Below are 16,974 nucleotides of genomic sequence, written 5' to 3' on the forward strand. Positions count from 1 at the left end.
ACTAGATAATATAAAGAAAATGGGAAATGCTCCGTCACTGATAGGTGAAGGAGGAGGGGGAGAAGGAGCACTCCTGGTTGCTTGACTTTATGTTTGACCTTTTCGGGAAGGAGAACTAATCCTTGAATATAATAGACTGTAAGATATGGAAAATGACTGTGCTGTTATCTCTGTTACCCTGGAGACCATCAGCAGCACCCAGGGCTGCTGCAGCTGCCAAGTTATTAAGCATCCAGTTTGTATATAATGGAAAATACCTTTTCTGCCATAACTGGTCACTCCCCACACACACGTGCACAATTCTTACAATGAAAAGGCTACTCCTCGTTCTTTGTGCATAACAAGACATCTTTATGTTTTTATCTTTGTGTGAAGGCAAATACAGTTTTTGTGTGGGAGAAAGAATGTTAACATGTTAACATTTTATTTAACTCTTTATGTGTGCCTTTGTTCAAGACTAACCAGAAAAGGAAATTCAAGTTTTCTGAAAAAAATAAATAAGTACATTTTGGTCTAGAGGTTTTGAAAAATAAAACAAGAGCGGCATTGTGAGATATAATAAGACACATTTGGTACATTTTGGTAATTGGTTTTTATCAAATCATCTTCAGGCTAATTACAAGTGCACAATAACGTGCTGCCAGATTTATTCCATGATACAAAAAAAATGAAAATAAACTAAATACCACACTTCTCCTAGCATATGAGTTTAAAATCTCCAGCAAATCCATCATGGCCTGTTAGTAACCAAACCGCTTTACACCCGTGGTTTCATCACGCTTTCTCGCATTTGCAAAATTTCCAACAGATGAAAACATTATTCAAATATATTGTTCTCCCTGGGTATAAGCGGCTGCGTCTGTTTAACTCTTATCCAGTAAAATCCAACATGAAAGAAATAAGATCCACAACAAAGAACCGGAACCCTCAGATGGCTCACGCAGATAACCTTAAAAAAGAATGGTATAAGCGAGCTGTATTTATGCTGTCTAAATACATCGAATAAAGACTTTGCACATGCAGGACATTAAACTTGTAAATAATAGCCAAAACCATCCTCTCCCCCCCCCACCATGCCCCCTCCCTCTAATCTTTCTATCTATCATTTACACAGATCTGCTCCAGCAAATGATGCATTCCCTGCATTAGATGTATTTGTTGTGCGAGTTTGAAAAGGCGGCGATAATCTGGGAGAGAGAGATAAGAAATGCCATTTATTCCGCGGCACTTTAGAGCCTATTTCCCGGGCCGATCAGCCCCCATTCTCCCCGACACCTTCAGCAGCTCGCTGATAACGATTAGGCTATTTATTATCTTCACAAAGAACAAAGATTAGCCAGCACCGATGAAAAATTACCCCGGGATGGGTTATAATCAGTGGGACCCAAGGATCTCACCAGCATTGGATTTCTCTTTCAATCTGGGGGAGCGACTACACCCACACGCACACACGCACGCACACACACACGCACGCACGCACGCACGCACACACACACACACACACACACTATACGTCAATAAGGAGCTCAGTGCAGAACATTATTATTGTGATACACTTAGTTACAATAATAATAAAAGTCCTAGCCTTGTGTAAATAAAATAATATAAAAAAATAAAAATACTAGATAGGCTATTATAAATCATACTTCATATTCATTTCTGCTTTAATTAAAATACAAGTACTGTAATAATAAACGTCAATATTACTTAAGCTATCTTTTGTCCCTTTTTGTCTAATATACCATAGTGACATTTCATTTTTATCTTTATTATGAGGTAAAACCACTTCCTTTCAGCGGCAGTCCTATAATGAGATTCTCAGAGCTGAATCGGCCTGCGACCTCTCTCTTTCTCCTGCTCTCGTGTGAGAAAAAGAGCAGTAAAAAAAAGAAAGGCGGATTGAATTAATGTCAAATCCTAAAATGGAAGTGGATGTTCGTCGCCGATAAGGTTTTATCGCCACGCCAGATCAAAAGGGCTCACACTCAAAGCATGTATTTCCACATTATCATGCTGATGAGCTCTAATGCTGCACACTTGTCCCTCCAGTGTGTTCCGCTTTCTTCACACTATACGGTAGATCTCCTCTTAATACCGCTGGAAAGAAATAGTTGTTTATGTAAATAATGACATTCAGTTGCAATCTGACAAAGAACAGATTCATCTAAATACAATAATTATGATTTACATTGTTGCTCACCATGCAGCATTAAGGGCAGTTGTAATTAAATAAATAATGTACGTATAAGAAAACAATAAGAAAACACCAAGATAGATAGATAGACAGACACAGACAGACAGACAGACAGATAGACAGATAGACAGACAGACAGACAGACAGACACGTTTGTTTAGATTTTTTATTATTATTATTGTACAACCCTTTAACATTGTAACTTCATTATTATGACTTTTATTTCTTAGTCATCAGAGTGGCTACTAATACGCATATCATAAGGAAAAATAGAAAAGGGCTTATGATCGCTTCTTAAATGTGATGTTAGCTGCAAGGTGGAAAAGAAGAGAAGAAAATGAAACATCCACTTGGATTCACCTGACGCAAAGTCAATATCCTCAGTTTTGTGAGTTTTAGTATTCTATTTGGCAAAATAGGCATCATAACTTTTATTTATAGCAGTATTATTTTTGGTAAGCCTATTTCATTTTCAGAAACATTTGGCCATGCGTAATTTTGCCAAAAAATGAATTAAACTTAATCACATTTCTGAACAGGACCTGTTGAATTTCTCAATGTGAGCTACACTCCAATTAAAAAAGTTTTGCATAGCAAGCTGGTTTGTTTTGTTCATGCACAGATTGCATTAACTTTACTGTAAAAAATAAATCTTGATTTGGGCTGACTGATTTTTCTAACCTAATCTAATTTGGTCTAATATATATTGCTAGTGTGCACTTTGGCAGTAGTTTGCCACGCAGCGCTTGTTGGCCTGTTCTTCGAAATCACAGCAGATTCAGCAGGATGCAGCTATGATATATTATTAATGCTGCAGCACAGTGTAAATATCAGTGTCCTTCCTCGAGTTCATCCGCTGGGACTGCAGCAGACTCCGGGCAACCCCCGTCTCTCCCTCCCTCCCTACAAAAAGTTCATGTCCTGATTCTGGTTTTTTTCCCCTCTCTAAATGCACTGACGTCATGAAACGGCGTCAAGCAGGCTGGAGTGTCGGCTGCACGCGCTCCCTCTCCAATTATTGTCTGTCAATCATGCGCGCGAGGGGAAGAGAGAGAGATTGAACTCGACCAACAGAAATCAGAAACTAATCACTCTCACCCTTCATTTAAATATAAGTGGGTATGTTAACCCTAAACAACTAATAGGTGAATTTTACATTCCCAAACATTTAATAAACTGATGGAATTGTCCTTAAAGCATCTCCATGCAGTCTAGAAACATGCCTAAAGACGAGCATATTACTGACAGTTAGTAGCTGCTGTGTGTTTGTGTTAATTGCTTTGTAAATTATACCACATATAGCCTATATTTATTTGTATAATAATTGTTCTGTGGTTGCATGTTGTGCCATTATGAAAAATTGTCACAGCTAGTCCAGTGGGATTTGGGAAATAAAGCTTTGGAATGTTTGTATACAGCCTGAATAGTATATTATATTTCGGAAAAACATTCAATATCATAAACCAAAACAAGGTGACGATATTTGCCAGGCTATGTCTCTATCCTTGAGTTTTAGAAAAGCATCTTAGTGGTTTTCTGGTGTGTGGAACCGCCTCTGAGGTTTTGCAGAGGTGCTTTGCCATTGGCTGAGTCAAAGCTCTAATGGAGACTCCGCCCAGGAGCTTGACAAGCCTGCCCCGCGCTGTCAGCCACAGTTATACGTGTTGCTTTAAGTCCCAGTGGACGGAGTTTACTTGACAAACACCAGCCGAGTACAGCAGAGGACCCGCAGCAGCTAAAAGAGGATAGTTTTCCAAATAGGTGCGAGCTGATCGGACGCTGTGGATAAAATATCACTGCCAAGGTACAGCCTGTTCACTCTATTGTTCATGATGAGTGGAGCATCGTATTAGGTGTAATTAATGTCTGGTGTATTGGGTTGTGGCTGTGAGTGATGTGATAGTAAATATGGTGGGTGGGCTGTTTTTTTTTACAATCTTAAATTGCATCACTACATGCACCACATGAGCAGGGCGTTTACACTGCTGCATTTAAAATAGTAACAACATCTGATGCTTCTTGCAGGTTTCCAGTGTCAAACTCGACTCGATGTCCGGGAGAAGAGAGGAATTTAAGTCAGAAGAACACAAACAAAGTCTCCAACTGTAAATGGACACTTAGAGTCTCGTAAGGACACATATTAGATCATCCCACTGGATATTCGTTTACCCTGCACAGCTCGCTACAGAGAGCCACAGAGATGGATGTGGCTGCTGATCAGCCCCGATGGATGCATCACCACGCGATGCTGAACGGACAACACCCCGACTCTCACCACCACGGCCTGGGGCACAACTACATGGAGCCCACGGCCCAGCTCCTGCCTCCGGACGAGGTGGATGTTTTCTTTAATCACCTGGACTCACAGGGAAACCCGTACTACCACAACTCTGCCCGGGCCAGAGTGACCTACAGCCAGGCGCACGGTGAGTGAGCCGCAGCACAAGGGCGCAACGTTAGCGAATGCGCAGGCTGCAAGACAGAAACTACTTATTTATTTTTTAATATTTAAAATAATAAATAGAAGACTATCAACGGTAACTAATGCGTTTTGAGTTGGCCTATATTCTGAAAACAATTGAATGGGTTTTCTTTTTTTAATTCAAATTTGTATTTTGTAGGGTAGCCTACTTTGAACACAATCAGATTACGTGTGCCGTCTCAGCGTTAATTAAATGTTAACCATTTGTCTGACGTAATGTATAAATATACTGCTATATAGCGGTCTGATAAACTTCCATTTCCATTTTAAGGAATCCACCCAAGTAAAAAATAAAATAAAAGTGGCATTACAAAAAATGTGCATAGGCCTATGTGCAATTTAGGACTATGCGTATTTTAAATAAGGAAATACTAGTTTGATTGTCTATCTTTGTGAATTAATTTTACTTTTTACTGACACGCTTACAGAGGGCAGTGTGTGTATTGAATCAACACGTGTTGCTCACATTTACATGCAAACACCATACACTAAATCAGCACGTCTTCTTCTCATATAAATAAACAACTGTTTTTGCCATTTTCCCAGCTCGTCTGACGGGGCCTCACCTCATCCACAGCCCGGGGATCTCCTGGCTGGACGGAGGGAAAGCAGCCCTGTCTGCCCACCACCACAACGCCTGGGCCGTGAGCCCCTTCAGTAAGCCCAGCCTGCACCACCCGGGCTCTGCGTCCCCCGGGGGTCTCTCTGCCGTGTACCCGTGCAGCAGCAACTCAAACACGGTCTCCGCATCCTCGTTAACGCCGACGTCTCACTCCAGCCCGCATCTGTACACATTCCCCCCTACTCCCCCTAAGGACGTATCACCGGACCCGGGGGCCGCGTCTCCACCGGCCTCCAGAATGGACGAGAAGGAATCTATCAAATACCAAATGTCGTTATCGGAGGGGATGAAGATGGAGGGCTGCAGTCCGCTGAGGAACAGCCTGGCCTCCATGAACGCACAGAACCACTCCACCCACCATCCCATACCCACATATCCCTACTCTCTCCCGGCGCATGAGTACGGCAGCAGCCTGTTTCACCCCGGCAGCCTGCTGGGAGCATCCTCCAGCTTCTCCAGGAACAAAGGCAAGACACGATCCTGCACCGGTGAGTCCCCTGCAAAGACAGAATAGTAAAATAAAAATACATGACATCAGGAAAATATTAAGACAGTATTTGGATCTAGGAGCTGTGTTCGAGTTTATTCAAAGATCTTATCATTGTTCTGCTGTGCTATAGTCGGTGGCAATTCAATTTAAACACAGTTACAATGCAACTTCTTGAATTTCTAAAATACCATGGTGCAAAGTTTATTTTGTATGCAGCAATGCATCGTTTGGTTTTATAATTCAAAAATGTAATCTGTAAATATTCATATAAAAGGATTATTTACAATACAATTATCACAAAGAAAATTAAATGTTAATTATGCAAAGGAAATACATTTACTAATCAAAACAAAACCTCCAATGAGAAGATTTTTTTGTCATCAAGGATATTCTCCAGTTATACCAAATCATTCATTGTTTAAAATTCTAACATCCTGTAAAAGCAATTTAATGTATTCAAAAGTGTAACCGGATTAATTTTCTGTTGATTTGTCCTGTATGATGTTAAACAAAACCAGCTATGTGCAGGCTTTGCATAGCACCAACAAGCTGCTTTAGATTGATTTAGAATAATAATAAATAAACAATGATTTATATTTATTTTTCTATAAATGTTTGCAGAGGCCTTAGCCTGCACTCCACAGTCCTCTAACACAAAGCCACTTTGATAATCCTCTTTGTTAACCGTAACTGTGTAATTACGCCTGAGCTGGCTGCAGCAGAGAGTGAGCTGGAACCAGCCCAGAGGTGTGAAAGGAAGATCCACAGCGCACAGAGCCAAGAACCTCAGTATTTAGGCTAGGAGTCGCTTCTCTGTTACATAAGACATTAATACATTGTCCTGATTCTACTTTGATTACAGACAGGAGTCTCCCAGCCTGATTGAGTTTAGTTTGAGATAAACGCAGGATAACATAAACTCACTTTTAAAAGCTTGTTTTTAAAGAAAAATAACAGCCGAGGTATTAACTTGCTGCAAAGTGTAGGTTTATGACTTTACCTAGGTTATATGATGATTGCTGTTCTTACTTGTGTAAATGAAATGGCACTGCTTTTATAAAATAAAATATACACTGCTCCAGGCTGTTTTTTACCAGAAATACTGTACAATTTGTAGAAGTGAAGCTTTGTTGTTGAACTGATGTTTAAGAAATAGAGGTTTTGCAGCACAGTTGAAATATATTTACTGATTGTACAGCAAAGTCTTCTTCAACTTTGAGCTGTTTTGTACTTCTGATAAGGCACAACTCTAACAGATTAAATGTATATTCAAGTAACATTCAGACACCATTGCTTTCTCCTCACTCTCAATAAAAACACAGAGTCATTGGGTGGGAGAGTTAAACAAAATATGGACTATCATTGAAGGTGTTGAAGGTGCTTTGTGAAATATAATGTGCCCACACACATACATGCACACATAACTTATTGAGGGGAGAATGTAAACATTAGTTAGAAAAGAGAATGACCACAAGTTAAAGATCCATGCCCATACTCAAAATCATTGCATTTAACTTAAAATGGAATTTGTAATCAGTCAGATATACATTTGATTTCACAGACATCACTGTGTATTCTTCTTCAGAGGGGCGTGAGTGTGTGAACTGCGGAGCCACCTCTACACCTCTGTGGAGACGGGACAGCACCGGGCACTACCTGTGCAACGCCTGCGGGCTGTACCACAAGATGAATGGCCAGAACAGACCGCTCATCAAACCCAAACGACGACTGGTGAGTCCCATCAGTGTGTGTTTTGTGTGTGTGTTGGTGGTGGTGGCAGTAAATAAAAGAGTGTAAGAAGGAGGGAGAGGGGGAGGAGGTACAATTCCAGGAAAGTTATATTTTCCCAAACAGTTTCCAGGAATTGTGCTTCTCGCTCACCTCTTGCCCTTACGTGCTCGTGCTGTTAGCAGAGAGGGACTATCTGTGTTGTTTCTCTTATCATTATTACTGCTACTTCTGATATGTCATTGATAGCAGGGCCAGCTCTGCATCCCTGGAAAACACACAGGGCCTCGCTGACAGCTTATGCTCATATTGCTGCTGTGTTCAGGTTTTTTTGTTTATTATTTGTAGGGCGAGTTGATTAAGTCAGTATGGGTCCAGTGTAAACCACTCACTGCAAATTTGAATGTTCACATTTTTAAATAAACTGAGTGATTAAATGTTACTTAAAGTTTGGTTAAAATAAACCTTTGGCAAAAATAGTCGTTGGACTTTGTGAAAATACGTTGTAACAAAGTTGGACACAGCCACAGGGCTGTTTTAGTCACAACAGGGACATTTTGGATTTTTCTTTTTTCTTTTTTTAAGGACAGCCTGTCCTAATCCAAAAATGCCAGAGCAGTTTTTGAGTTATTTTCCATTATGAACTAATTCAAATATCAGTGTTGCTGGGAGTAGGTATGACAGCTCAGGTCATATCATTCTGAGGAACTGTTCAACTTTTAAACACATACAGTAAGCCGATGCAATACATAACCTAATATAGTTCGGGGAGTCACATTGTTAGGGGTGGAAATCTGTTTTAATGAAATACCTTAAAGTCATGCATGAAGCAAAATAACTATTTAAATGCATTTTGTTGCATGATCATTTTGACATGGTTTGGACCTTGGGGAAAATAATAGACAAAATAAAATAATTATTCCTACTTTTTGATCATTCTCATAATAATTTCGAAATAATATGCAGCACTGTAACCATGTGCAGTAGGCCTAAGTGGCAGCTTTGAAAACACACTGATCATCAAATCAGTGTATTTTGTGTTTAGCCTTTAATATTGTGCAGTGGGCCATCAGACCTTTAAAAAGGGGACTTATGGAAATGGTTTAAAAATGATAATACTATGAAGGAATCCTGGACAAATGGAGTTGGAATAGACGAGACAACAATAAGAAAAGCAGCGTTTGGTAGGCTACTCATTTATAATCGGATGTGCAGACGCACCAAAGTGCGCTATACTCACTCAGGGAGAAAACGGTCAATCGAGAAAAGGCTACCGGTTAAAAAGGAGTTAAGACTACCCGAAAAAAAACAACATTATTTTGCGAATAGTGTTATCATAATTTAATATCAACCTTAACGATTAGTTTGAGAACATTTGTTTTTTGTATTCACTCAACCGGAGTCTGGTTGTTGACGCATGCGGGATGATGTGAGTCTACATAGCTGCGAGAAGCATTTATAAATCTATCGATGCTGACCTGCAGACCGTGAATGCAAACAGCTGAGTGTCCAACACAAAATATACGAGCGTTTTATTCCAGTGTCTGTTAGCTCTAATAGCATATACTACAGCCATATATCAGGCCTGTTTCCGTGCGGCTCGGCTGGAGCTCGCAGGGCTTCAGAGTCTGTGCTCAGCGCAGCCCTGCAGTGGTTTCCTATCCGGATATCTGACCGGTCCAGATAAAGCAGCGGGGCCAGCGCCTGCTTCCTGCTCCGGCCTCCTAACTATAGGCTCAGACCTCCCTTCATAGTGGTCAAGCTCTCTGTCCATAACAGAGAAAGCACAGCTCAGTTCATAATTTTGAAAAAAAGGGGATTGGGAAAGTTATGGAAGCTGAGGTTTGACCTAAGACTATGGCACTTGCGTTTCAGAGAAACCAAACCCTTTGGGATAGTGATTATAAAAATATCTAGGTTATTTCATATTTTGTAAGATAATAAATTGATTAGAACATTTTAACTCAGATTAATGATCTTGTAAATTCCTGGAAATTAGACCTAACGCAATTGAAGCATCAAATAATGAGGTGTATATTTCCCTTAAAAAACCCTCCGGCTGTTAGGACTCCTCTCAGCATCTTTAAACAGGACACTATACTGAGAATGTAAATTAATTAATTTGAAATCTACTTCCTCCCACAAACTCAATGTCTTTAAATCAACAATTTGATTGGATTGATTAGTGATGTGACACTCCACAGTAAAATGAATTAGCAACTATTGTAAAAATCAATTAATCGTTTAAGATGTATTGGTTTCGGCTTCTCACATGTAAATATTTTCAGTTTTGAACCAGTTTATGATAGCACCACATTGGGAAACCATTTTATCTGGGAAATTGTAATGGTCCAACAATGAATAATAATAATAAAAACAAACATATTTATATATATTTATAACTATAATTTGTGTCCCTAATGTTATAAAATGTTTTTGTCCAATACATTGCACATTCTGTACAATGCATGTATTCTTGAAGTGAACCTCGCTGTGTCTCTTGTTCGGTTGAGCTCTAATCAAAGCTTGAATCTTTCCACAGTCTGCTGCCAGACGAGCAGGCACCTGTTGTGCTAACTGCCAGACGACCACCACCACACTCTGGCGGCGCAATGCAAATGGAGACCCAGTGTGCAATGCCTGCGGCCTCTACTATAAACTGCATAACGTAAGTCTTTGACTGCTGATCGCAAAGTTGGGCCCTGTCAGGGTCAAGTAGAAGGGAAGTAGGCAGGCAGGTCACACTGATTGTTGAAGGATAAGAGAGGCAGAAACGAGAGGGAGAGAGAGGGAGAGAGGGGAGGCTGTTTTACTCTCAGACACTGTTGCGGACTCGTTGGTGTTTTCTTTCTTTGTGCTTTATTGTTTCCATGGTAGGCGTAATCCCCTTGAGAGTCACAATGGTGGGACTGTTGTTGAGAGGGACTGCCATTAGGGTCCATATGAATAGCATTAGGGCTGGAGGCATTAAAATAGATGTAGATGTACTACGAATGAATGTGAGGATTTCATATTTTTCCTATAACAAATCCTTTATCAAATACTAAAAAATAAATAAATCTTTATGCATCCAAAGCCTGCTATAATTCTATTTCCAGACCAAAAACTATAAAAACAACAAAAAACACACCCATGAGCGCCACAGTTGCACACACACCATTCTGGTGCCAGATATGCTTTATAGAGCACCAAATATTTATCAATCTGCAGCTCAAAGTAATGCCCACAATTGCACTATTTAATCCTTTTTGAGTCATGTTTGCTACAAACTACAGTACCAAGCTGTTTTTGGACAAAACTTACACTTTATAATATTTGAAAATATACTGCATACTTGTAACCCAATTTTAAAGAATGACTAACGTCATACTGTAGGAGCCGATGGATTTGGAGACTTAGAGGAAGTCGGAAAGCAAGAGAGGGACTCATACATAGTTGGATTTAGTCTTTTCTTGGTATTTGTTGACATAGATAACACAAATATAGATATTGGTTTTCCTTCAAGGACAACAACATAACTCAGATATTTAAAATAATCTATAAAATGTACAATTTCTGGATTTTAACTTTCCCTCGAAACCTTACAACACCACTCACTCCTTCACTTCTCCCTCTCTACACAGGTGAACCGGCCTATGACCATGAAAAAGGAGGGAATACAGACACGCAACCGGAAAATGTCCAACAAATCCAAAAAAAGCAGACGGGGCTGCGACAGCTACGAGGAGTTTTCCAAAAGCCTGCACGACAAGAGCTCTCCCTTCAGCTCTCTGGCCGGACACATGTCCATGAGCCACCTAGCGCCTTTCAGCCACGCTGGACACATGCTTTCCACGCCCACCCCCATACACCACTCCTTCGGGCACCCGCACCACTCTAACATGGTGACGGCCATGGGCTGAGAGGGGTCAACATGTAGGAACGCTGGGGGAACCTGAGATGGTTGTGTGAGCGGAGAGGAGGGTCTCACTAGAGGACAGTGTGTACAATGTTAGCGACATGCAGTTTGTGTGTCTGCATCCTGATTGTCTCTTGATTGATTACGCCATGGTATTTTGGAGAGCAGATGTATCGGGGGAGTAAATGACCTTTTTACTTCTTAACTATACAGTAGGTACCTATTTTGATGGAGGAAGACAGAGAGGAGGTTTCTGCTTGCCGTATGCCAGGCACGTGTAAACACAGAAGTGTTGTTGCACATCATAGTTTTGTCCGCACTGACAGCCGGGCTGACTGCAGTGTGGCTCAGTATGTGCCCAACAGGTTTATATTAACTGTGAATATTGTAAATGTGTAAGAACAGAGGGGACGTCCCAGCAAGGGAAATCACCTTTGAAACATTAAATGATAATATGCTGGATTTTTTTGCTTATGGACAGTTTTAAAGGAATTTTCACAAAAAAAGAAAGCAAACAACAAATGTTTATGAATACTAATTTGACACTGTTTATTATAATTATTGTTATTATAATTATTATTGTTATTCAGATAATTTATTTTCACTGATTTTCTTTCTTTTACTATATCCCCTGAAGCATAATATGGATACTGTTATCCCAGTTATGAATATATTTTTAGCTGAAGCGCTTTCTTTGAGCTGGTCAACATTTATATGTAAGAAATAAAAAGATCAAGTTTATTATTTCATCTGCTCCTTCTATTCAATGATGAATCATTAAGTATTCATAGTAAGAACATATACAGGAATGTATTAGGCTAATTTTGATCTCCTACATGTCATACTAGAGCAAGCTACCATGCCGAAAACATACAAATAACCCTCTTCATGAAGGCACCATTAGTTTAATGTCAGTAACACCTATTTTTTTCATTTACCATTATCTTCAGTTTATATTCTGTGCATCAAATGATCTCTATCTTTCTATACATCTCTTTGTATGTCTATTTTGAGAAATATGCTTATAGGCTTTCTTGCACGTAAAGAAGGTTGACATCACTCTCATTTTGCACGGTTAATATGAAACGACAACCAGCAGCTGGTTAGCTTAGCATAAAGACTGAAAACAGGAAATAAGCCTGTTTGTCTCTGTCCAAAGGTAAGACAATGCAACAACAACAATCTATAACTTCTTATAGACTTATAGCTAAAGCCCAAAAGTGACTGTGCTGGGACCAAGAAGTAAACCAACATATGGCCTCCATGAAACCAAAAGGCAATGCATTTAAACTTTGTTTTTGCATGAATGAAACAAATACAATTCGGAGGTGCTTAATGATGGATTTAGTAATATATTTGTTTAAAGCTGCCTGCTAGCTCTTTCCAGTCTTCATGAGCTAATCAAACTGCCTGCTGGCTCTCGATACATATTAACCGTGCAGACACGAGAGTGGTGTGAACATTTCCATTGAAATGTCGGCATGAACATATTAAAGCATAGCTCACAAAATGTCAGCCTATTCCTCTAAGAGTTCTTGGGGTATAAACCACTCTACCTTCAGGCGGTGCTAATGTAAAGAACACCTTTGCAGCTGAACGAGGGAAATAAACGATGTATTGTACAACTTTCTATTAGTCTATCAGTATATCATTCCTTTGATCTACTCTTCTACCATACTGCCAGAATCAGAGTATCCATGCTTACTGTTTGCTACCTGTCACAAAAAGCTAAAAAAACCTGGTTGCCATTGCATACTGTTGATAATAAAGAAACCATATACAACTTGCAGTGATGACTGAGAATACTTATTTTCTTTTGGAGGGTTTATACAAACTTCTACTGCAACATCTTCCTTAACAAATACTGCTATGGTAGTTATTAAACTAACAAAGACTCATGTTTATTGTCTGACCGGTACATGGAGGGGCTTTGGTCACATTCAAATTTTAGTTTGATGCATAATAAGTCATTTGTATCCTCTCCTTTCAGAACAACCTTTTCAATAATACAAAAGTAGTAATTAATTCAATGTAACCGTTGTAACCCATGTTGATCTGAACCACAATTGTCTGATAAACAGGTGACTTCACTGAGCAGTGGAGATTAGTGTTGTTGACAGAAATTGAGCAGGATGAGCCATATGTTCTCCCACAATTACTTAACCAGTTGCATCTGCTCATTGGATAATACTCTTACGAAATTGACCTTCTCATCATCTGTTACATAATACTATTGTTACTGTGACATAAGACATTTCCTTTGACAACCTATTAACGGTGTGACCTATATTTTAGACGGCGGCTGACCACTTTCCTTTTTTGTTATGAGATTAACCTAAAACCTAAATGTAGGTTTCCTCTTTTACATCAGTTCCTGTCATTGTCATACACATTACGCAACAAATTATCTTGAAAGAATGAATCACAGTGAGCATCACATAGAGTTGGTTGTCACGATTATCATTGTGTGGCAGTGCAGTGAAAAACCTTTTAAATTATGTCATATCTTTTAACTGTAGTAACACACAACACGAGTGAAACTATGACATATATAACACAAATTCAATGTTATAAAAGGTAACTATCTCAAGCTGGTTTAAAGGGTGAATTAAAAATGTTGTGGTGGTAAATAATAAGTGATATAATATGGAAATGGATCAGCAGTATTACAGGTAATTGGTAAATAAGGTTAAAAAAAAGAAAAACTAACAAAAATGATCTCAAAGTGTTCCATTCTTGTGTTGTGATGAAGATTTTAGTCCGAAGGCCGATGCTTGTGTCTGCCCTGAGGCTGTGGGCCTTGAGATGACACAAAGTAACGGGTCAACCCAAGTGCAGCATGCAGCCTCCTCTCAAGACTTCCCTGACCTTTCACCCTGGAAGCACTTACTCTGTCATTCTCCCAGGCCCCCCCACACCGCACTCAGACTTATTCACAGACCCTTTTAAAATGTCATGTCCTCCCAGACGATATAACAGAATGAGATTTTCCCCGTAAAGAGGAGATAAAAAGCAGCCAAGTGTCTTTTCGTGGTGAACCTCTCTGAGGAACTTTGAAAAGGAGGAGTTTGGGGACTGGGTGGGCATCCTAAATAACCAGGGAGATTTACAGCTTTAACATTTGCACAAGCGCCCCTTCCTTAGACCATTTGTTTTTCTACCAAACTCAATTAAAGGAATCGAGAACAAGGCCAGAAGAGACTTCAGAGGAGTGAGTTAGCAGAGAGATAGTGATAAAGGAGATGAAAGTGGGAAGGAGCAGAGTCTATCCCGTTCAGAGCCCTAATAATGATGAAGGGAGCCAGGGTCTACCAAAAGTAAGAGAAAACAACTCATCCACATTACCTCTGGATCCTCAGAAGTTACGGTTATGCATGTCAAAGAGCATCAGCGGAACTAAAAGACAGGAAGCGGTGAAAACAGGATCAAACACAAGTTAAGCTTTTAGCACTACAGGGCTAGTCTAGAAAAGTTTAAATTCAGAAAATCAGACCCAAAATCAGTTAAACATGCAACATGTTAATGATCCTATATGTTGGTAGTGATGTGTCTCTTTCCCCTGAACCACGGAGTATAGCGGTGACATAATTATATAAAATGTCCCCTAAACAATTTGAGGTTAGGTGTCTTGCTCAAGGACACTTCAACATGTTGACTGCAGGGGTTAGGGATCGAACCACTGAACGTTTGATTGGTAGACGCCAACCCCATTACTTTCCATGCAGCTAATTATACTACACAACTATTATTGAGTCTATCGAACAGTGTACATAAACTGTTGTATCCATCACAAGCAGGCCTGCATACTGGTATGATCAATACATTCAGTACAGGCGCTGTGCATGAAAACGTTTGTAGTATCTGTCTTAACACTGTTGATATCTAAGTACATCTGCAACTTGAACCTCAAAGGGAAGTACTTACTGGAAATCTGATATATTTTGTTAGCTATAAATGACTTATTTGTATAAAATAAGGTGGCTGTGTTATAGAAGGGTCAAGGAGCATTGCACCACCTAGAACTCTGCATGACCCTGAAAATAAAAAGGAAATGGGTCTCTAGACCTTTATTCCCTTTTTAATCCAGACAAAAATAAACTTGTGATGTAGTCATTTCATTTTTAAAAACATGGTCCAACACTGCGCTCTTGAAGGACTATTTGAGATGTGTCCAATCTGCACCAATGGGACTCTGCTGCCATGTGGGACGAGCTTCAGTGAGATCTGGGTTTGATACGCAAAGCATGTTGTCTCTGAAGAGATCTCTTGAGGACCAACATGCACAAAAAATAGTAAGTGGAGAGTCAAAAGAGAGACGATAGAATCTGTCTCCCAGAGGAGAAATGAACGACACATCACTGACAAACTTTCATGTCCACAGAGACACAGTGACATACTCTCACTGAGTTGCATCATCAATAGAGATGTGCCACAGAAATGTAGTTTCCTTAAGATAAGAGATAATGTAGACACCACAGTTTGAGATAAAGTGTCCTCTAAGAGAAACCAAGCAAAACAGGAAAAGGCAGATGGACATGGACAGGAAACAGTTATTAGGATCAATTATGATAAAAAGGAGTAATCTGGGCACGAGTATCCTCATGTTAATATGCTGGAGCAGTGACGCAACCAGACACACACACAGATGTGCAGACTAACTAACATACTCAAGCACAGGCACACACACTATGACTGTAGATCGGGCGCTGCAGAAAAGGGACAACATGCTGACACAACGTGGATTCTCTGAAAAGTGGGACACACACCAACCACCCGATCCACAAACACTGACAAGTCCCTTTCAAACCGCCTTTCTTCTCCTGTCTGAGGCAGACAAATTCATCCCTCTTGTCTCCGAACAATCACCTCTTTTCTTCTGCCCAATGCACCAATGAAAGCAGGAGGGAGGTTCCAGGAGCGAGGGAGGCAGAAATACATCGGCCCCACAGAGCTACACTGTAGGCATTGGGCTAACGTCCCGTGTGTTAGGGCCCCTGGGACTGGGCGTCTGGGCCCCACTATCTTATAACACAGTTGACAAAAAGCCCAGGGATCAGCCCTCAGGAAATCTGAGAGGCGGGGTATCTAGGCCGGGAGGGCTGGATAGAGGGAAGGAGGGACACAATTTCTCAGGTACGTTGCAGCTACCCTGGCCCATATATGTCTGGTTACCAGGATTAGCTAGAAACAAACTCTGTGCGATGTGTCATAAGACCATGTGGGAAGCAAAAAGCGCACCTTTTGCAGATGTCCACACTTGTAGGTGGGGCTAAAGGCCAGCTTTCATAAGTCAAGTTTGCATACAAATTTAGAAAATTTCAAATAATATGCCGTTTCTATCAAATACTCTTATGCGAACATTTGGAGTCGACTGCATCGAGATAACAGCTGATTTTGGCAAGGGTACAAACTGCCACCATTTTCAGCTTTTCAGAAGAGCAGAAGTTTTAGTGGACATTTAATTAATATGTTCTTTGTATGTATGTCTAGATTTATTCAAGTGTGTTCCATTGCACTATGTGACGTTTGTCTTATTCAACACACCACCTTCCAAGTGTTT

The 16,974-nt window shown here is 40.1% G+C and overlaps 1 protein-coding gene across 2 annotated transcripts; it reads left to right on the forward strand.

The window, feature by feature from the left end:
• Positions 1–3,854: 3,854 nt before the first annotated feature.
• gata2b (GATA binding protein 2b) lies at positions 3,855–13,203 on the forward strand. Of its 2 annotated transcripts, none has more exons than XM_034138842.1 (6): positions 3,855–3,998; positions 4,220–4,620; positions 5,223–5,786; positions 7,350–7,519; positions 10,059–10,184; positions 11,140–13,203. In XM_034138842.1, the coding sequence occupies exons 2-6, from the start codon at positions 4,395–4,397 to the stop codon at positions 11,416–11,418; spliced, it is 1,365 nt and encodes a 454-aa protein (XP_033994733.1). In that variant the 5' UTR covers positions 3,855–3,998; positions 4,220–4,394; the 3' UTR covers positions 11,419–13,203. The 2 variants fall into 2 exon arrangements, with proteins under 2 accessions (XP_033994733.1, XP_033994734.1); XM_034138843.1 differs by having other exon boundaries at positions 3,856–3,998; positions 7,374–7,519.
• The last annotated feature ends 3,771 nt before the right edge of the window (positions 13,204–16,974 follow it).

This window comes from Trematomus bernacchii, unplaced genomic scaffold (assembly GCF_902827165.1).
Source record: "Trematomus bernacchii unplaced genomic scaffold, fTreBer1.1, whole genome shotgun sequence".
Classification (NCBI taxonomy): Eukaryota; Metazoa; Chordata; class Actinopteri; order Perciformes; family Nototheniidae; genus Trematomus; species Trematomus bernacchii.

Coding starts and splice junctions, on each gene's coding strand:
- gata2b (XM_034138842.1), top strand. CDS start 4,395: ATGGATGTGGCTGCTGATCAGCCCCGATGGATGCATCACCACGCGATG. Junction 7,520..10,058: donor TCAAACCCAAACGACGACTG/GTGAGTCCCATC, acceptor ATCTTTCCACAG/TCTGCTGCCAGACGAGCAGG. Junction 10,185..11,139: donor TCTACTATAAACTGCATAAC/GTAAGTCTTTGA, acceptor CTCTCTACACAG/GTGAACCGGCCTATGACCAT.